At 32.4% G+C, this 22,273-nt stretch overlaps 1 protein-coding gene across 1 annotated transcript in view; it reads left to right on the top strand.

Moving 5' to 3' along the window:
* The window catches only part of LOC133175150 (uncharacterized), a 48,072-nt gene that overhangs the window by 10,027 nt on the left and 15,772 nt on the right, over positions 1–22,273 (top strand). Inside the window, 24 exon segments of the mRNA XM_061310271.1 lie at positions 557–643; positions 969–1,373; positions 1,633–1,718; positions 2,884–2,947; positions 3,040–3,225; positions 4,113–4,357; positions 4,734–4,989; positions 5,058–5,267; positions 5,652–5,820; positions 6,139–6,329; positions 6,450–6,689; positions 8,149–8,263; positions 8,359–8,469; positions 8,579–8,689; positions 8,882–8,992; positions 9,220–9,330; positions 10,458–10,568; positions 16,631–16,741; positions 16,868–16,978; positions 17,119–17,229; positions 17,958–18,068; positions 19,128–19,238; positions 20,182–20,292; positions 21,076–21,186. Coding sequence (XP_061166255.1) covers positions 557–643; positions 969–1,373; positions 1,633–1,718; positions 2,884–2,947; positions 3,040–3,225; positions 4,113–4,357; positions 4,734–4,989; positions 5,058–5,267; positions 5,652–5,820; positions 6,139–6,329; positions 6,450–6,689; positions 8,149–8,263; positions 8,359–8,469; positions 8,579–8,689; positions 8,882–8,992; positions 9,220–9,330; positions 10,458–10,568; positions 16,631–16,741; positions 16,868–16,978; positions 17,119–17,229; positions 17,958–18,068; positions 19,128–19,238; positions 20,182–20,292; positions 21,076–21,186 — 3,586 coding nt within the window.

Genomic DNA, 22,273 nt, shown 5'->3' with positions numbered 1-22,273 from the left:
ATTCCGATTTCAGGATCTTTTTTCTCTTTATCGTCAATGGATTTAATATTACTATCTCGTCATTTTTATCTATAAATGTCTCGAAATGGCATTTTTGCTTGTTGATCTGTTGATAGAACCCGCGAAAAGTGCGTTAAACTAGTTCTTTAAACTGGTTATGATATCATAATCAGCAAGACGCTAGTACAAGAATTTATTAACACAAGCTATGTCAAACGTTTACATGATTTATTAAAATATGGTGTACAACAAACCCGATTTTATTTCAAACCATCAATAAATGACACAGTCGGCGGGTATTTTAAAAATAAAAGTGAGATTGACCTCTTTTATTTTTTTTTCGGTATTTTGAAAAAATTGGGTCGGCGCTTCCCGTTAAACAGAAAATAAAAAAACTCGGGCCTAATTGTAGTACATGTATTTATAAAATTCATCAATACTTGCAATAGAGATGTAAAATAGACACTTAAGAAATGATTGACATGTTTGACTATTAATATGCAAATATTAAGTTATATATAAGTATATTTGGAATATATTTATTTAATATTAACAGATCCACTGTGTGGTTGGGGCAAAATTTAAGATAGGTGACAGTCCTTGCGAAACCAATCCAAGTTCTCTATTCTTTGCAGGAATAAAGGTGTGTAGAGAAATGCAAGGAAATTTTTTGAAAATGATATTCTGTTTATATAACTGATTTAAGTACACATAAGAATACGATTATCTTTGTAAGTTATTTGTAAAAAAAAAAAAATTGAGTCAACCATAATTTAGGATGTAAGATTTTTTAATTCTAATATCTGGATTCATTATCCTCCATTTCGATGTCTGATTTCGACGAGGATGAAAAACACTTGGGTAAATAAATTCATATGTTGAATAAAATAAATATAATAATTTGCATGGATTAATTTTGATTTGCATATGGAACATAACTTAAGATAAGTTTCAATTATTACATGTAGGTTTTGACCCCAATACTTCGCATCAATAGGGGTCAAAGTGCAGAAGTGGAACTACAGCTTACAATACCATTTATAAATCAAAATGGAATTCTAAACCTTCCGGGGAACACAATAAACGATCAGACTCCACTGTATATACAAATGGCTGTACATAACAGCTCCTCGAGCGTCTGTGACGATCCAAATAGAAGATCTTGTGATACTGAAATCAAGGCTTTCAAATACCACGAAAGGGATAAATACAACACAAATGATTGGAAAGTTGTACACAAAATAAAAGTTCAAAATAAACACGATGGTGACTTCAGACTAATCGACAAACACATCACTCTGCGTTTTGATACTGGATTAACAAATGGTCCAGGTAGCAAAATCTGGGAATATATCACGCTTCCAGATATACAGGTTACTATATTTCTTAATAATGCACAATTGTCTCTATTTTCCAACAGGAAGATATGTATATTTTTATTTGTCGCAAATAATCTCGTGTAAGTTTCAGATGTATAATTTCCTTATTGTGTGGTAACATTATAGGCGAACGGTACGGTTTTTTTTTTTTCATCACTTTATTTTACATTATTGAGAAACCAGGTAAACCACTGTTCAAAATCTATTAAGAACAAGATTTAATACTAAAACATTTCTATATTTATTTTTGAAGGTTTATATAGAAGACAGCAGTTCAGCGTGGAAGGGGAAAAATTGTGAATCTCACACAGATCCACATATGAAGACATTTGATGGAAAGTAAGGATATCGAACTGGGAATTTTATGAGCAGTCTTGCATGCCATGTTACAGTTTGCACAGTTTTATATGCTAAAGGCAAAATGTTTATTTCTTCTTATAAGTGTATTGTATGTTGATCTCTCTTCTGTTCTTGTCTTGTTTGAGGTATTAAAAGCATGTTATCATTTGAAATTGCCAGTAAATTTTTCCGATCTTAGTGTGATCGTGATCTGTTTCCTTTCACTGTATACTTTTTTCTACATACTGAGCCAATATCAGCAAATTTTAGCGCAAGCCAACTATAGATAAAGTCAATTAAAATGAATTTGAGTTTGTTTAAAATTTACATCATATCTTTTTTTTATGTGGGATAATTAAAAAAATATGGGAAGAGGTCGTCAAAATTCTATGAAGAACTACTAGGCCAGAAAAGAATATTTCATTTTTTTTAATGAATGGCAATTCATTTTATTAAGTCATTGCTCTGGTCTGTGCTGGTTGAAGTAAAGGTAAAATTATTACAAGAAAAAAAAAAATTAAATGCACGCGTTTTCCTGTAGCCTAGATCCAAGGTTTTATTTAGTCGATAATGAAATGTGGATCCACAATTACGAGTAAGGGTCAAAGAATATAGTAAAGAAAAGATGAAAAAAAAAAAATAGATAGAACGCTTCTCAAATATAACTGGGCTACTGGGAACAAGACGTTAATGGTAACCTAACAACAAAGCTTTATGACAAACGTGATGACTTCAACTTTTCAATTGTCAATTTCCCTTACTTATGTAGCAATATACCCTTATCACCTGCAATATGGGGTTTATGTCTCTCAGTTGATTCGATACGCAAGAACATGCATGAACAATTTCTAAAACGAGGCAAGCTATTGACAAACAAGTTGATAAAACAAGGATATCAACAGTCTCGTTTGAAGTCATCTTTTCGGAGGTTTTTCGGTCGATACAACGAATTTTAGATGTGCAGAAAATGATTCAACCCTTGATAAAAATTAATTTGGTAATTTTCTTTATAACAAACTCCGTTTATTCCAGAATGTAGATCATAAGATAATGTACATGTTTCTTTTTGTTTAAATGTATTTACAGTTTAGGAAACCGAGACTGAATTTTATGAATTTATATTTAACTTTCTTTGTTAATATGCAAAAAATGTGAATCTTTGTAGATATTATGAATGTCAGTTGGATGGGACTTTTATATTGTACCGAAACCAAATCTTCCAACAAGAGGTTTGACCATAAATTCAAAATTGAGAATCTCTGTACCTATGTTATTAAGTGTGAAGTAAAATACATATATTCTTAATGATATTTTATTTCAGGTACAAGAAAAACACCATATGTGCCATCCTGCCTATTCCTACCCAAGATGCACGTGTGCTGTTGCTGTAAGATCAGGAAAAGACGTTTTCATCGTAGATATATGCAATACGCAAACGGTCATCAACTTCCCTTCTTGTGAGGATAAAGTTTTAAAAGTCATCAAAGCATCTGACAAATTCTACAAGGTGAAACATTAACAACCTCTGAAAAAGTATAACTTTATTATCAAAACTACATGTATTAGGTACCACACTATTCTTTAAAATTCAATAAATATAGAATACGTCATGAGGATAAAAGTGCACTAAACGACAAATTGTGACAATCAATATGATTGGTCATTGCATCAGGAAAACACAGAAATATGGATTTACCTTACAAGGCGCCTTCGAATAAGAGACAGGTATAAGGGAAATAAATTTTGTGTAGAAAATGGGAAATAAGTAGAATAACAAAGAACTCTAAAACAGTCGATTATGTATATCTCTATGATGTACGTCCGTAGATATTCTGGTGGAAATATTAAGGACACTTGCTAAAAGCAAACTAAATTAAAATATCATGAAAATCAGGAAAAACTCTATGTTAATAAGTAAAATGATTAACTTTTGACCTATTAAGGTTATTTTGCATTCGAAAATTTTCGAATCTCGAATTACGTCTTCTTGATCAGAGCATGCAGTTGATCGAGGAATAAAAAACATACAATACGTAGATTGAAGGTCTGCATTTCTAGGTTTTTGTCTGTAAGCAACATGGTTTATTTGTTTACTAAAAACTGCAATTATCGTCTATATACGCACAATTGGAATAAAAAAATTGTGATTTTTTAAAACCTTTTTTTAGAACTGGGAAAACTGCACCAATATTCTAACCCAATGTTTCTCCATCCGTTAAAATTAGACCAATCATGAACATTTGCACTTAATATCAGCAAATATTCAAGTATTGGGATACAGTTTAATATTTACTATTTTTTAAGTTGTTATTTTTTTCTTTTGCTATAGGTGAAATCTATTACAGATGAATTTTAATAAAGTATTCCCATTAACAAACTTTCATATATTGTCAGGTCATTTTACCAACAGGAACGTTAGTGGAAATTAAATTTGTATCCTGGCCGAATTGGAATGACTGGCAGTTAAACATTGACATTTTCCCCTCACCTTCTGATGTAGGGAATTCTAGCGGACTGTGTGGAATCCTTGATGATAATTACAGAAATGACTTCACTTGGAATAATCCTGATAAGACAGTGGACAACCCTGATCTCTACCACTATTATAATCATCCAAACGGATTTTCTGATTCCTGGAGGTAATGTATATTTCATTGATAAAGTCTGCTGCAGATACAAAACCGACCGGACATTTTTTTTTATTATTAAGCAAAATATTTTTAAACTAACAACTTAATGTGAACACAAACTTCTAAAATACATATTAGCATTGATGATTTAAATTAAAATCAGTATGCATTCTTATTGATATTATTTCAGGTCGATATGAGTAATTGACCTCGATATTTTTAAATTTAACATCGAAATAGATAATTAACATCGAAAATTATAATAAACATCGATGATAATAATTAACATATTTGTATTGTATCAATAGAAAAAGAAACAATGTTTTAGAATACGATAACGATTCCTCAATTCAGCCATTTCAATTTTAAAAGAAATCTTTTTAAGGGTTAAAAATGGTGAAAAAGACCTCTTTGACAACAATGTCTATGGTAGTCTGAATTCCATAACCACAGTTTTCGATCGTATTTGTACCTGTAAAAAGAAAGCCAACAATCCCCAGGACGGAGACATTGTCTGTAGTTACGGTAATTACAAGAACTGCAAGTTTGCGGTGGGAAAAAGATACTTCTGTATCTTAAATCCTGAAGGGCAGTTGAGAAGAAAAAGAGATTTACGCCATTTACAGTCGTTAGCAGCCAGTGTCCCTCGCAGTAACGAAGTCCAGCAAATGGTACACCACTGGTTTCTGTTTTGAGCATTACTTTCAAGCATTTACCTAAACTTGTACTTACTTAATTCCGTTGTCTCTTGAATCAGAATCGAGTAAAACGACAGACTAATACTGATGTGATGTCAAACGAGAATGCAACGGCCATATGCAATGAAGCATTTCAAGCATCGGATTCGTATTTGATGTGTCAGGAGCACGTCAGTGATCTTGCAAACACGTCATTGTTTAATTGTATTTCTGATGTCATGGTATGTTAACATACAGTTGCCTTTTTTATGAATCTTGTAATTAAGCTTTCCTAAATATGTACATGTATAATGTTATTGCAAAGACCATTGTCACACTTGTAGTAAAAGATTAACATATACATATTACCTCCTTATTCAACTGTTTTGTTTAAACTCCTATTATGAACTTTCAACATTCTGAAATTTAAAAAAAATAATGGGAAGTTACTGAGTCCTATGTCCTCTTTTTTTTAAAAATCTACTTGAAACATTTTTTCAGCAATCCGTAAAAAAGTTCCTTTAATATGATCCATCAAAAAAGTTTATAGATTTCAGAAGATATGCTTATAAGGATACTTATTTTTTTTCTTATTGTCAATGCTTCTCTGTTTTTATTTGTAACAGATGACTGGAGACGTGAACATCACTAAAATTCACATAGAAGCAGCTCTAGAGCAATGTTCAACTTTTGTTGTTTTAAATAGTACTTTCCAGGAAACAGAACCAGATATAACATACAGAATTGAGAGTCTTTGTGAAAACAACTGTAGCGGAAATGGTATATGCAATTCTGGTAAGTTTTAGCTATTTTAGTCTCTTTAAGGTCGCCTTCCTAAATACAGTAGTGTTAAGCTGTTCGTTTCATAATATAGATGACATGGATTAGCTAAATAATTGAAACAAAATTTCCATTTTTTTTTATTTTGGTGAAATTATTTTTACTTAAATTCCTTAAGCGCAAAAATAAGTCATGATTAATAATATTATGAATACTTTTGATTTGGTTTTGCCTAATGACAAATCCAATTTTTCTTTCGTGTGATAAAAGACAATAATAATATCCGATATATTTGACAATGGTTTAAAGGGTAGTACCCGTTCGTCCATGTAGGTAACTGTACTTGCAATAGTGGGTATGCAGGAAGCGATTGTTCCTTTGATCTGTCTGGTCCTCCGTCAATAACACACATCTCTGACTTCGGATTATGTGACAGGTCTTCCGAAGCGTGTGATGAAATTACTCTATATGGCAAATACTTTCTGGAAAATATGAACACAACTTGTTACTTGAGGAGAAAAACGGTAACGTATCTTAATATTCATTGATAATCGCATGATAAAAAGTTTCATATTTTTATATAAATCTTTGCAAGGTTATTGGGACAAGGATGTTTAATCTTAACTTTGTTCTGTATATTTCAGCTGGCTGAGGATGGTACAATTTTGTCCGAACAAAACTATGAAGCCAGTCTTCAAGAAAGGACATTGTTTGAGGGGTACTGTCCCCTTGATTACAACACAGATGACCACTGGATCACAAAATTTAGTTTCAATGTCTCAAATGACGGCAGTAGATATACTGACAACTATAATGTCTACACCTATCAGGCTCTCTGTCAGGAACTCAGGAATGATACCGGGAACATAACATTTATATTTAAGGTATTTGTTTGAAGGAGTATACTTTCTATTGAAGATACAGTGCTATTAATATTCACAATTTTTCTCTTTCCAAAATCTGATACACACCATTACAGTGATCACGCGAAAAGGTGGTCACTGACTTTGATGCAAGTTTCCAAATACATGCAAAAGATTAGAATATGTTAGTGTAAAATTCTGGTTTTGAAACTATTTTCCCCTTATTCCAATATGGCTTGAAATTTAACCGTAGGTTGAACGTTGACGAGGGATTTAAAAGATCGATTGAAATTGTAATACTTCAAATTGTTTCTTTGGGTATCAAACTTTCCTGCATGTCTAGGGAATATTTTGTTCTCTCCTGGCCCATTCATGCTCACACATCATCCACAGGGTGGGGAGATAATAGAAATTTATTTCAAAGAAGTCAAGATGGAAAACAGGTTTCTGTGAAAATCCTTTTTCAAAGAAAATGTCCCCTTTCCTTTTTTTGGAACCGGTCACGGTAGCCTAGTGGAAGAACGTTCGCTTCTTGATCAAGTGGCCCAGGTTCGATTTTCGTTTGCTGTGCGCGTCAAACCTAAGACAGAAAAATAGGTAGTGACTGTTCATTCGCGAAGCGCCCGGCAGTAGAAGTGAAAGTCAAGAATCTTTCGGGTGAAACCTTAAAAATCGAGTTCTCGTGTCACGGCAGGCGTTGGCACGATGAAAAGCCTTCAATGCTCAATGGACCTGAGTGCCGAGTAAAATTAAATTTGAAACCCTTCACTGGTATATGATGACGTCTCTATATGAGTGAAAAATTCTTGAATGAAATATGTTGAGATAACGAACAGTACTCGAGTTCAGAAGTCACAAAACAGGAGCAGAGCAAAAATGGACCTCTGACGTAAAGCAAATACAATCAATCAATAAATCGTTTTCTTTTGACCAGTCTGGTAAATACTGGACCATAAAGAAGGATTCACTGAACCAAATTTCAAGTTATGATACCAAGACTGACAGTTTTCTATATTAAAAACCTTTTCGTCAGGAGTATACCTTTATCTTTTTCTGCTCCTGGATCAGACACCAATTGACTCTCACCTAGATTTAAAGTTAAATAGGTAAATTTACAACAAGTCAATCTGGCTTATACTTTACCATAGGGATAGTTATGGATAAAGGGTTTGCGGTATCTGTTATACCAAGTTTGGACCATCAAAAGATGTCACCAGTGTTTAAAACAAGTCAAATGTCAACGATAACAATTGTGTGAATTCTGCGTGGAGGGTGGCATTATTTTTAGCCCCATAAAGTCATTAATCCTCCTTTCAAAACCGAAATTAAACAATAAATATATAATATGCTCATTCTTTTTAATACAAGATGAAGCTTCTAAAAAGGTTCTCAATGTCTTAATGAAAATTAGTTTTCATTTCCACTAAAGTCTATCTCTCAAAAAGAAAATATATATATTTGATAATGTATATTTTTGTAGGATGGTTATTGCTACATTAACAATACTTGTGTGGCTGCTGGAGATACAAATAAAGACAATCTCTGTGATATCTGCAATACTGCAAATAATAAATATCAGTGGTCATTCAACACAGGTATTTGTTCTTTATATTTTGATTATTGGAATTCATGTCTTGATTCCTTTGCTAAAAACATTTTTGAATACCAAATTTTCTTTTTATTTAACCAGGACACTGTTTTATTGATGGGAAGTGTTTCAAAGCTGGAGCAATAAATGGAACAAATCCTTGCAGTGTGTGTAACCCATCTCTCAACATAACAGCCTGGTCTCCTAATCCAGGTAAACCTCCAGTCACTAATATGGGGGGAATCTAAATACATTCAAATAACAATATTCATTACTTTTGAAATTCAGCATAGTTTTATTTCAACTTTTCTTCTCTATCCAGGGTTCTGTTTTATTGGTGACATCTGTTATTTTGATGGTCAAATTAATCCAAACAACAACTGTGACGTTTGTCAGTCAAATATATCACAGAATGACTGGATATTCAATGAAGGTAACTAATTTATTTCAAGTGAAACAAACTCAGCGTTTTAATCAATAAAAACACCATAAACGTTTGGAATAAATTCAAAAAATTTTTAATGTGTCTAAAAAATTCCCGACAAATGACCAATTATGCATGAAGTGTTGTAGCTTCTTTGCAGTTTCTTTCATGTTATCAGTAAGGATTATATATTCGCTTTAGGTTACTGTCTCATCGATGGATTGTGTGTCAAGAACGGAGACGCACATGTCAGTATGGACTGTAAAATGTGTAACACCAGTGTAAATAAAAACATATGGCAATTAAAGAATGGTAAATTGTAGAACTAATAGTGGTTTTGATAACTTTATGCTTAGCTATACATTTCACGTGTACTGGCTGTTGGAAAGTTCGAATGTCACTTGATTTATATGTTTTGTTCGAAAGAAGATTATTAAAAAAGCTTGAAATTTAAAAAAAAATGAAGTAATTGGTTGCATCCAGAAATTTACACACAATACTAAAGCCAATTTCGTGTCATATACAAACGAATTTTACAGGTTATTGTCTCATAGAAGATTCTTGTGTTGTGGATGGAGGCACAAACTCCACGTACCCCTGTCTGTATTGTAATGTCTCGGAAAATCAGCTCTCTTGGAGCAAAAACCCAGGTACAATGAGTTTTTTCTTTAGATAAATTACTCCAAATTATAAACAGTCAATAATAATCGAGACATAGAAATGACTAAATGAACATTGTTTTTTAACAGATATTTAATTTTCTACATACTTTATGTGTTAAACTTGTAAAAACTCTAGTACTTGTTTTCATTTTGTTTCCTAGCTTACTGCGAAATCAATAACCAGTGTATATCGAATGGCCAGAAAAATGTTTCCAACGACTGCTACTACTGTAATACTTCTTTGGAACAAAGTTTATGGTCTTTTAGTCCAGGTATCAATAAAATTTACTGAAGTCACAATTCTTCTTCCGGGGATAAATAAATTGTGATGGTTAAATATTATAATTTTTCTTTCATTTAGATCATTGTTTAATTGATGGACAGTGCTATAAGCAAGGCGAAAATCAGACTTCAAATGGCTGTAAACATTGTGACCCAAGTGCAAACAAGAGTAACTGGACAATAACCACTGGTTAAGTGCCAAAATAGTTTTTTTGGTTTAATTCAATTAATTCAGCTAATTAACATCAATAAAGGAATAAAAGTTTCATATAATATGTCTAGGTTACTTTAAAATTATTCATTTTTCTGAAGGGAAAAATTATTGTGGAGAATATATTGGTTTGTGGGGACTTAATTTCGTGGTTAAAAATTAGCAATTGTTACATGTATATATATGTGAAATTAATATTTCTTAGAGGACATATATTCATGAGTCTCTTCGTACCACGAAAACAACAAAAATGAAACCATAAGGAAAATAAGTGATTTCATCGTGGATGATTTTATCCTTTTAAACATTTTACTCAATATTTTGTAAATTATATCGAACATCATGGATAATAGATGCACATATGTACTCCACAGGATATTGCTTCATAGACAACATGTGTGTAAGTGATGGACAGAGAAACACGACCAATAGTTGCTTCTACTGCAATACATCTATAGAGCTGAATAATTGGTCCATTCACTCACGTACGTTTAACTCTGACAAAGGGTATAGCGTTTATGATAATGACTGTGATAAAATTTATTGCCCTTAACTTGAAAATGTATTTCATATGAAAATTTAAATAGTAAATATATTGATTCTTTGAGTGATTTTTTTTTAGATTATTGCCTGATTGACGGTTTCTGTATTAAAGAAGGTGAAAATCTTACATCTCACAATTGTAAAATTTGTGATCCAAGTGAGAACAAGACAGGTTGGACACTCTCAGGAGGTAAAGATATATATATATATATATATGTTTGTATAATATACTTAGCAGCTTTTTGCGTAGTCTGTGTAAGGTTGATAGAGCTACATTGCAATTTTTTACAGTCATGTTTGGGTGAGGAAAGAAATAGTTGTGTTTCTTTTAAGGCATCACTACATGTATATATTACATGATCTGGAAGTCATTGATTGCAATTTTAAGAGTGTAAATCAATGTTAATCTTATTGACTACATATGGTTACATGTGATTACATACACAGTAGGAGCATATCTACTCATGAAGAAATCCCATTCTCCATTGCCAATTGCAGAAAAACGTTTGAAGAATTAGATTTGTCCTCTCTCACAATGACAATTCATCTAAGTTTTACATATATAAAAGATTACTTTTAACCTAATGACGATTAACCACATAAGGTATGACGAAATATGAAAACGACATTGATCATTTTCAATGGCCTATTTAAACAATGCCATAAAATGGCATGAACATATATTGTAACCCTGTTTCGTCATTGTGTCATTACGTCATCATCACTTTCCGTTTATTATCTATGCAACAGTTGCACACATTCATCTCAAATTTGACACATGGATACGTCATAGGAATACGCAGATCAATTTAAAATTTGGTTATGGTCCAATGAATTTTTGGACAGAGTTATCCCTCTTGAACTTAGAAAAAAATAATAAATTTTCATTTTCAGCTCTCTAACTTTTGTAGGGATGAATGTGTACGATTGAAATTGCATGTGCAGGTACTTTACCAGATAATACAGGTCAAGGTCGAATTTGGACATGGCTCGATGATTTTTGACAGAGTTATCCCTCTTGAACTTAGAAAAAAATAAGAAATTTTCAGTTTCTGCTCTCTAACTTATGTAGGGATGTATGTATAAGGTTGAAATTGCATATGCAGGTATTTTACCTCATACAGGTCAAGTTCGAATACAAATTTAAAACTTAATTTTTTAAATTATGGCTGCCTACGCGGACATTTGTTGCATTACGACACATCTAGTTTCTGCATTGAGTTCAAATTTGACATAAATTTGACATAGTGTTATTTTAATTCGATCTATTCATCAGTATATAATTTTTTTTTTCTAAGATTTTGTCATTGAATTATTGCTACTTTAACATGTTTACTCGTAAAAAACGAGGTACCTTACCAGGCATTTGTGCAAGATACCAGAGGATGATGTTTCCTATAGAATCCTTTTGGAAAAAACTTAATTTGCCAATATCACATTTTTTAGTGTTTAAATTTTTAAAGACAATTACAAACAAGTTTAGAAATCAAAAGGTGATTAAACATTTTGAATATTTTCCATACAATACGAAGATATACAAAACAGATATTAGAGGAACTTATCGTCTGACCTTAAAACTTAAAACAAATATTCTTTACACAGAAGGTCCATTTACTTGCATCAATTTTTATAATTAGTCTCTACATCGTACATCTTAATAACTTTTAATATTTTAATAATTTTAATAATATTTTTTTTAAAGTGCGCCGCCTTTTTTCAGCAACTTAGGTGTTAAGACTGCTGCATTAAAATAATTATAATGATTTATATTGATTTATTATGATTAAAGCACCTAAGTGAACATTGGAGGATAGATAGTGTACAAAATCATATAAAGGGTTTTTGTTTCGAAATTTTGAGTATTTTTTTCCCCCGAAGATTTTAAATATTTTTTAATGTAGATTGCTAATGGTTGATGCGCCGCCTTTTTACACCAGAAACTGTATTGTTCATATAATTAGGGTTCACTCAGTATAATAACTCAGTATTTGTCAAAAAATTTTACTAAATGGTTTAATCTATTACATTTCATTAATTTATGACACTGGGTTCCTACAAAACTACGCTTGTCTTAGAATATTAGATCAACCCTGGTGTGTAGTATTTGATTTGTTTCACGTATGAAGTCATGCAATTTTTGTCTCCTCTCCATTCCATCAATAAAGTGGTGTCTAAATTTAAACCTCTTTTCTACTTATACAATGACTTCTACTGAGTAATGTTATTCTTTTCAAGATGATGAATTAGATGTGATGTCAGATATAGTGTTAGTTCAATTTTGTTCAAATGATGACCCCCGGGGGTAGGGTTTAGCCCAATGGGGGATCAAAAGTTTTACATAAGAACATATAGAAACAAATATGATTATAAATCAGATTGGGCTATCTTTAAACAAGAGGCCCATGGGCCACATCGCTCACCTGAGCACATTGGCTAGGCAAAAGCACAAATCAGTTGAGTATTGAAAAGATTACTGGGGGGGGGGGGGGGCTTGAGTTTTAAACTACCTGGTGATGCTTTCATTTCAATATAGAAATATGATCCCCCATTGTGACTCCTCCCTATCCCAGAAGTCATCATTTGAACAAACTTGAATCTACACTACCTGAGGATGCTTCCATATCAATATGACTAAACATAGCTTTTCTGTTCTTGAAAAGAAATATTTTTTCTATATGTTCTTATGTAAAACTATCGATCCCCCACTGGGCCCCACCCTACCTCCGGGGGTCATAATTTGAACAAAATTCAATTTACACTACCTGAGGGTGCTTCCATATAAAAGTGACTAAACGTGATTTTCAGTTCTTGAGAAGAAGATATTTTCCTATATGTTCCTATGTAAAATTTTCGTTCCCCCATTGTGTCCCGACCCTACCCCGGGGGTCATCATTTTAACAAACTTGAATCTACACTACCTGAGGATGCTTCCATATCAAATTGACTAATCATGGCTTTGCAGTTCTTCTTCAGAAGAAATTTTCCTATATATTTCTATTCAAGACTTTGATCCTCCATTGTGGCCCAATCCTACCCCCTGGGTTTATGATTTGAACAAAATAGAATCTACACTACCTGAGGATGCTTTCACATAAAAATGACTCATCATGGCTTTGTTGTATTTGAGTAGAAGATTTTTAAAGATTTTTCCTATATATTTCTATGTAAAACTTTGATCCTCCTTTGTGGCCTCGCCCTACCCCCGTGGGTCATGATTTGAAACAAACTTGAATCTACACTAGCTGAGGATGCTTCCATATAAATATGACTCATCATGGCTTTGCTGTTTTTGAGAAGAAGATTTTTCCTTTATATTTCTACGTAAAACTTTGATCCTCCTTTGTGGCCTCGCCCTACCCCCGGGGGTCATGATTTGAACAAACTTGAATCTACACTACCTGAGGATGCTTCCACACGAGTTTCATCTTTCCTGACCCTGTGGTTCTTGAGAAGAAGATTTTTAAAAGATGCTATTAATTTTTTACTAATTCTTTATTATCTCCCCTTGAAAGAGAGCGTGGCCCTTCATTTGAACAAACTTGAATCCCCTTTACCCAAGGATACTTTGTGGCAAGTTTGGTTGAAATATGCCCAGTGGTTCTTGAGAAGAAGTCGAAAATGTTAACAGTTTACAGACAGACAGACGGACTCCGGACAAAAAGTGATCAGAAAAGCTCACTTGAGCCTTCGGCTCAGATGCTCTTTGGTTGCCCTCTTCCAGCTGACTGGTTTAAAATGGCCCGACACAAAAATTTTTTAACCACCAGGAAGCATTTTTTTTTATGCATTTCGGAGAATAAATTTTGAAAATTCTGCATTGATTTTGAAATTTTATGGAAAAAAAAAAATTCTCACCTAACCACAGACCCAATCCTGCGTCGGGAGAGGGCAAACAGACATTATTTTATAGTTGACCTTGGTTATCTATTTTTTGTTAGGATATTGTAACATTAATGGGTTGTGTGTCCGTGATGGAGAAAGAAATGTGTCCAACGAATGCTACTACTGTAACACGTCTAAGGGACGGAATGTTTGGTCATTCAATCCAGGTATTCTCTTAATGTGAACACTGTACATGTGTTTAGTTAATGTAAGAATTACAACTGATTGTAAGTCAGAGTTAAATTATTACAGCATAACTATTTCTTAAAATCATTCTGTCTCATGCATGGTCTCAAATATCATTCTTTCATGCGTTTTGGCTCAGATTACTGTTTTATCGATGGAACCTGTATCAAAGAGGGCGGGAATCACACAAAATTTGGTTGTAAAATATGTGACCCTGCAATGGACACAAACAACTGGATCTTAACCCGAGGTAACTACTTTCAGTATTCCTCAGGGTTCCTTCCCTGATACCCTCATAAATTTAGATATTTTAAAAAATATATATATTCAATATTGTATTTTCGAATAAATATTGGTTAAAAATAAACAAAGAATATGTGTCATTGCTTCAGAAATAGGTTATGTTTGTTTCCATGTCGTAACCTTTAAAGCATATTGAGGTTTCCATGTCATTAACATGTTGAAGATTTTTTTGAATTCCTTCCTCTTTGCTTTTGTACCTAAACAATAATTACATAATTTTTTTAAAGATTATTGCTTCATTGCTGATATGTGTATATTGAATGGCGATGCAAACATAACATATCCTTGCGAATTCTGTAATGTCTCAAACAGCAAGTACTCTTGGTCACAAAACACAAGTAAGATTTTAACTTTTACGATGTTGTTATAACAAAACAGAATAAAAATGATATTAATTATGACCATAAATTTATGGATTGTAAGAATCCGTTTTAATGTTGACTTAATAAAATACAAATATCAAATAAATGTACTTTGAGTATCATTATGTAAATTATAAGGTCACTACGGTTTATTTATTTTTAGCATATAAATTCTGAAATGGCATAAATGTGTGAATTGATATTATCTTTAATAAAGAGAATTTTTTGTATATTCTATTAAATTTGACACTGAAGTGTACGCTGAATTGTTCGTAAATCATTCAGTATTTAGAGGTTATATGCTATAAAAAAAAATTCTGAAACCTTATTTGGCCTTTTATTTCTTTTATTGAAAAGACTATTGTAACATTGAGAACCTGTGCATTGCTGATGGACAGAAGAATGTGTCAAATCAATGCCTCTATTGTAATACATCTCAAAGACGAGATAGATGGTCATTTAGCGAAGGTAATAAATGTTTACATAGTTATTATACCTGAATTTCAACAGAAAGCTTCACTAAGTTTAATTTTCTCTGGTCCACTGGTTCTGAGAAGGGGATTTTTACTGTATATTCCCATTATAAATTTTAATCTCATATTGTGGCCCTATCCTTCCCTGGGGGACAATTATCTGTATTTTAGGAAAATCTATACTACCTCAGAAAGGCTTTTCATAAGTTTCATCTCTTTTGGTCGAGTGGACTTCAAAGGAAAATGTTTTAGTGATCCTTTCCTGTTTTTATTGATCTTAAACAAGGTTTGTGCCAACTTTGGTTAAACTTGAAGAAGTTGTTCTTGAGAATAAGTCGAAAATGTGGAAATTTTATAAACAGACTGACAAAGAGACGGACTAAATCCGGACAGATAAGATCAAAAAAGCTTATTTGAGCTTTCGGCTTAGGTGAGCTAAGAAAGAGCATATCTTTGTTTTTGTTTGTTTCTTTTTTTTCAATTTATCCTTCTTATTATCCTTTGCATTTACTTCTATTCCTTAAATGATGTGGACAAAATCAGAAACTATATATACTGTATCATTAATTGCTACTGGTGCAATGTTATACGATACATTGAAATCTAAATAAGTAAGAACCACTGACCGGAGAACATGTCTACATTCTAAAAATCACGAGTTTTTTTTACCACTTGCCAAAAAGTAATCCATAATTTTTATGCAATTAAAATATAATACACTTACGATTGAAAAGTCACAAAGATATTATGCAGTATGCCCATTATTCAGTTGCCAAATGTGGTATTAATCCTATCAACATAGTCTAATGAGTTTGTGTAGAAATTATCAGTCAAAAGCTAAGGATCATTACCAGCCACCTTTTCTAATCTATTTCATTATCGAACCTGTAATTAACACTTTGAAAATTTGTTCTGATAATATAAAAAAAACATTTTGATATTCCAAATAAATAAATAGCGTTGTTTCACCTGTGTTTTTATTCCTTATATAATTTTAATTGTTTATATAATTTTCATACATTTTTTTCTTTCATTTATAAATTAAGGATACTGTTTGATACACAACGTGTGTGTAATGGACGGAGAATCTAACAACACATATCCTTGTAACTCGTGTAACACCTCAAACAGTGTTCACACGTGGTCACGGAATCCTGGTAAGATACCATTATATTTTATCAAGGAGCCGAAATTATTGATTTTATCTTTTTAAACATTGTAGTCAATATTTTGTAAAGTGTATCGAACATCATGGATAATAGATGCACATATTTACTTCACAGGATATTGCTTCATAGACAACATGTGTGTAAGTGATGGACAGAGAAACACGACCAATAGTTGCCTCTACTGCAATACATCTATAGAGCTGAATAATTGGTCCATTCACTCACGTAAGTTTAACTCTGACAAAGGCTATAGCGTTTATGATAATGATTGTGATAAAAATTTATTGCCCTTAACTTGAAAATGTATTCAGATGAAAATTTAAAAAGTAAATATATTGATTCATTGAGATGTTTTTTTTCTTCAGATTATTGCCTGATTGATGGCTCCTGTATTAAAGAAGGTGAAAATCTTACATCTCACAATTGTAAAATCTGTGATCCAAGTGAGAACAAGACAGGTTGGACACTCTCACGAGGTATACAGATACATGTCTTTCATTCCATGCTTTTATATACTTAGCAGCTTTTTTGTATAGTCTGTGTAAAATTTATAGAGCTACTTTGCGATTTTTTACAGTTATGTTTTGGTTGGGAAAGAAATAGTTGGGTTTCTTTTAAGGCATCACTATATCAATCATTGGTTGCAATTTTGAGCGTCTAAATCAATGTTAATCTTATCGACTACATGTTCATGTGGTTACTTGTGATATCATACACAATAGGAGCATATCTACACACCAACAAAACCCGTTCGCAAGAGACAATTGCAGAAAAACGTTTAAAGAATAAGTTTTGCCCCCCTTGATACCGACAATTTATCTCGAAAGATTATTTGTGATCTAATGGTCACTGACCACGTAAGATATTATAAAATGTGAAGATAACAATCAGTGATCATTATCAAAGGTCCATTTTAACAATGCAAATTTCGCGCAGAGTCAACAGGGACTTCTGGAAACTGAGATTGGATCAGATGACATAGAAGATAATGATAATTTGTTGTTGTTGTTGTTGTTTTTTTTTTTGGCTTTGAGCTCGAGTTTGATCTGAATTCAATCTATCACTCAGTACAGAATACACACATCAAACTTAAAAAACATAAACTTTACATAGAACATCCATTTACTCCCATTAATTTACTACTTTAGTTTCTCCATCGTACATCTAAATAACTTTTAATCATTTAAAACTATATCTAACACAGATTACTGCCTCATAAGTGATGCATGCGTCATCGATGGAGGAGCAAACACAACACACCCATGTGAAATCTGTAACATCTCGGTCAGCAACTACATGTGGACACAAGACACAGGTTTGATTTTTATTAATTTACGAGGGTTTTCCTAAATTTCCGATATAGATTGTATTAGACTGGACATTTTTTTTTTACAAAAATTAAAGTATCTTCACAAAAAGTTTTTGGGTGTACAAGATGTGCTGTTGGTCAAATTACACCAAAAGCAACCTCAAAACTAAAAAAAGATAACTCTGCTGGTTCGAATGTATAGGGAAAAAAATAAAACATATCAAACCAGAATTAATTCCTTTAGGTTATCAAAGAGATGCAAAAAATCATAAATGTATTAATAAAATTAAATTATTTACATTTATTTCTTTGCAATTATAATTCGAAAATCCTTTATATTTTTGGGATTTTTTTCTGCCTACCCAGAAGAAGTAACAGAGTTTACTTTGTTAACAATTTCTTTTCCAATTCTTTCGGCTGTTCTTTTTCTCACAATCTCGTTTCCTCACATACTTAGACATTGTAATACTAAGGACCAGGAAACATTGAAGTTCAACACATTTGTTAATATTCCAGGTGCCGCCTCTTTTCAGCAAAGCAAGTTAGGTGCTTAGACTGGAAAGAATTATATTGATTTATATTGATTTATTATTATTAAATCACAGAAGTGAACATTGGAGGATAGTGTAAAAATCATATAAGGAGTTTTTAGTTTCGAAAATACGAGTAATAAAATCTTTTTCTGAATTTTTTAAAATATTTTCTTTTAAAATCTGGATTGCAAAGGCTTGATGCTGCGCCGCCTTCTTATATCAAACACTGTATTGTTCATAGAAACAGGGTTTTCTCGGTGTAATGACTAAGTATTTGTCAACAATTTTTTACTAACTACGCTTGTCTTCGAATTTTAGGACAACCCTGACATGTATTATTTGATTTGTTTCGGGTATGAGGACTTCAGATTTATATCCCTTCTATTCTCTCTAGAATAAAGTTGAATCATATAAAACCCTCTCCTCTAGTTATACAATGACATCTATTAACTAATACTATTCTTTTTAAAATGATGATTTAGATATAACGTCAATTACGATTATAAATAATATGGTGATTTATTTTTGTCAGGATATTGTAACATTGATGGATTATGTGTCAACGATGGAGAAAGAAATGTGTCCAACGAATGCTACTACTGTAACACGTCTAAGGGACGTAATGTTTGGTCATTTAATTCAGGTATTTTTCCAAATGTAAAAACTGTACATATGCTCAGTTGATGTAAGAATTACAATTGTGTGTAAGTTAGAGCTAACTATTAGAACACAATTACTTTATATAGTCATTCTGTCTCTTGCATGGTCACAAATATCATTCTTTCATGCGTTTTGGCTCAGATTACTGTTTTATCAATGGAACCTGTATCAAAGAGGGCGGAAATAACACAAAATTTGGTTGTAAAATATGTGATCCTGCAGTGGACACAAACAACTGGATCTTAACCCGAGGTACCTTCCTTCAGTATTCCGTCAGTGTTGCTTCCATGATACTCTCATAAATTTAAACAAATATTTTTAAAACAAAAATATATTCAATATTGTATTTTCGAATAAATATTGGTTAAAAATGAAAAAAAAAACACCTACGTGTCATTGCTTCAAAAACAGGTTATGTTTGTTTCCATGTCCTAATTTTAAAGCATATTGAGTATTTCCATGTCATTAACATGTTGAAGATTATAAGATTTCTTCGAATTCCTTTCTCTTTGCTCTTGTACCTTTACAATTATTACAATTGTATACAAATTTATATATTTTCATTGACTTTTACAAAGTTTTATGTCGAGCTTTCCCTTCATTTACTAAATACAATTCAGTGACTCGAATTATTATTTTTTTTCAAGATTACTGCTTCATTGCTGATACGTGTATATTGAATGGCAATGCAAACATAACGTATCCATGCGAATTCTGTAATGTCTCAAACAGCAAGTACTTTTGGTCACAAAACGCAGGTAAGATTTTAAATTTTAAGATGTTGTTATTACAATTCACCAAAAAAATGATATTGTGACTATAATTTTATGGATTGTGAGTATCCGTTTTAATGTTGACTTAGTAAAATGCAAATAAATTTACTTTGAGTGTCATGTAAATTATAAGGTCCTTTTTTTATTGAAAAGACTATTGTAACATTGAGAACCTGTGTATTGCTGATGGACAGAAGAATGTGTCAAATCAATGTCTCTATTGTAATGCATCTCAAAGACGAGACAGTTGGTCATTAAGTGAAGGTAATTAGCGTTTTACATAGTTATTATACCTGAATAACAAGAGAAAGCTTCAATAAGTTTAATTTTCTCTGGTCCACTGGTTTTGAGAAGGAGACTTTTTCTATATATTCCCATTATAAATTTTGATCTCATATTGTTGCCCTACCCTACCCTGGAGGATTATTATCTGTATTTTAGGAAAATCTATATCTAAGATAGGCTTTTCATAGGTTTCATCTCTTCTGGTCTAGTGGACTTCAACGAAACATTTTTGGTAATCCTTTCCTGTGTTTATTTGCCTTAAACAAACTTTGTGCCAGCGTTTGTTAAAATTGGCTAAAATTAAGTTGTTCTTGAGAATAAGTCGAAAATGTAAAAATTTTATAGATTTTAGGACTAGATGTATACATTTTTAAAATTACGAGTCTTTTCTACCACTTGCAAAAAAGTAATCCATAATTTTTATGCAAATAAAATACAATACACTTACGATTGAAAAGTCATAGAGATATTATGCAGTATGCCCATTATTCAGTTACCAAAAAGGATATTAGTCCCATCAGGATTGTTTTTATGAGTTTTGTTATGTGTAGAAAATTATCAGTCAAAAGCTAAGGATCATTACCAGCACCTTCCCTAATATATTTCATACGCGAACGTGTAATTTGCACTTTGAAATTTTTCCCTGATAATGTAAAAAATTTTATTGATATTCCAAATAAATAAATAATCTTGTTTCAGCTGTAATTTTATTCCTTATGTTATTTTATTGAAAGTACATTTTTCTTCCATTTATGAATTTAGGATACTGTTTGATACACAATGTGTGTGTAATGGACGGAGAATCCAACAACACTTATCCTTGTAACTTTTGTAACACCTCAAACAGTGTTGACACGTGGTCACGAAATCCTGGTAAGATACCATAATTATATTTTGTTATGACGCACGAAATATTTCTGTAATACAAACTGTACGTTTTCTTTTTATTATATCATATACAGTAGCCATTATTATTTTTTATGAAAATAGGGAATTTGGTTCTTTCATCTCATTGCCCTAAATGTAAAATAAAATGTAACCTACAAAATTAGAAGAGATTCTTTTTCGAATATTTCACCGTTCACGGTAGCTCAGTCGGTAGAGCGCTCGCTCCGTGATCGGGAGGTCATGAGTTCGAATCTCGGCCGCGACTGACCCAAGTCGATGAAAAATGGGTAGCAACTGTTCCTTCGCCATGCGCTCGGCACTTTGAAGTGAAAGTTGCGGGTCCTCCGGATGAGACCTTAAAAACCGAGGCCCCGTGTCACGGCAGGCGTTGGCACGATAAAGATCCCTCACTGCTCAATGGCCCTGAATGCCGAGTAAAGGTCAAAATTTGAAACCCTTCACCGGTACATGGTGACGTCTCTATATAAGTTCTCGAATGGGACGTTAAACAACATACAATCAATCAATCAATCTTCGAATATTTTACCCCCCTCCCCCCCCCCCCCCCAAATTATCAATTTATAATAAAAGGCAATATTTGCAGTGTTCGGCATTTCTGGTTAGTATACTTTTGAGCAAAACAAAAATTGCAATAATGTCTGAATTTGATTGATTGATAAATACTACAAATGTCAACTTTTTAAACCAACATAAACTACATCTTTGTACTATAATATATCATAAATTAATGATACAGAATAAAGAAGACAGAACGCAAAACTCTGTGCAAAACTCTATTTATTTTCAGGGTATTGTATTATAAATGACATGTGCATCCCCGATGGACAGAAAAATGCTTCCAACGAATGTTTTTACTGTAATACATCCCTTGACTGGAATATTTGGTCATATAATCAAGGTACTGATATAAAGCAAGGCAATTATATAAAGCTGTAAATAAGGTACAGAATGATGTAGAGCTAAAGACAAGGTACTGATAGACGTTTCGCGCAATGTTGGTGCCTTTTTACAATTTTAAACCCAGACCTATAAATCCCATCGGTGATATCAA

Source organism: Saccostrea echinata, unplaced genomic scaffold (genome assembly GCF_033153115.1).
Source record: "Saccostrea echinata isolate AGI-Se365-2 ecotype Australia unplaced genomic scaffold, CSIRO_AGI_Sech_v1 ptg000061l, whole genome shotgun sequence".
NCBI classification, from domain to species: Eukaryota; Metazoa; Mollusca; class Bivalvia; order Ostreida; family Ostreidae; genus Saccostrea; species Saccostrea echinata.
The sequence above is the reverse complement of the archived record's forward strand: the minus strand, read 5'-3'. Positions and strand labels throughout refer to the sequence as shown.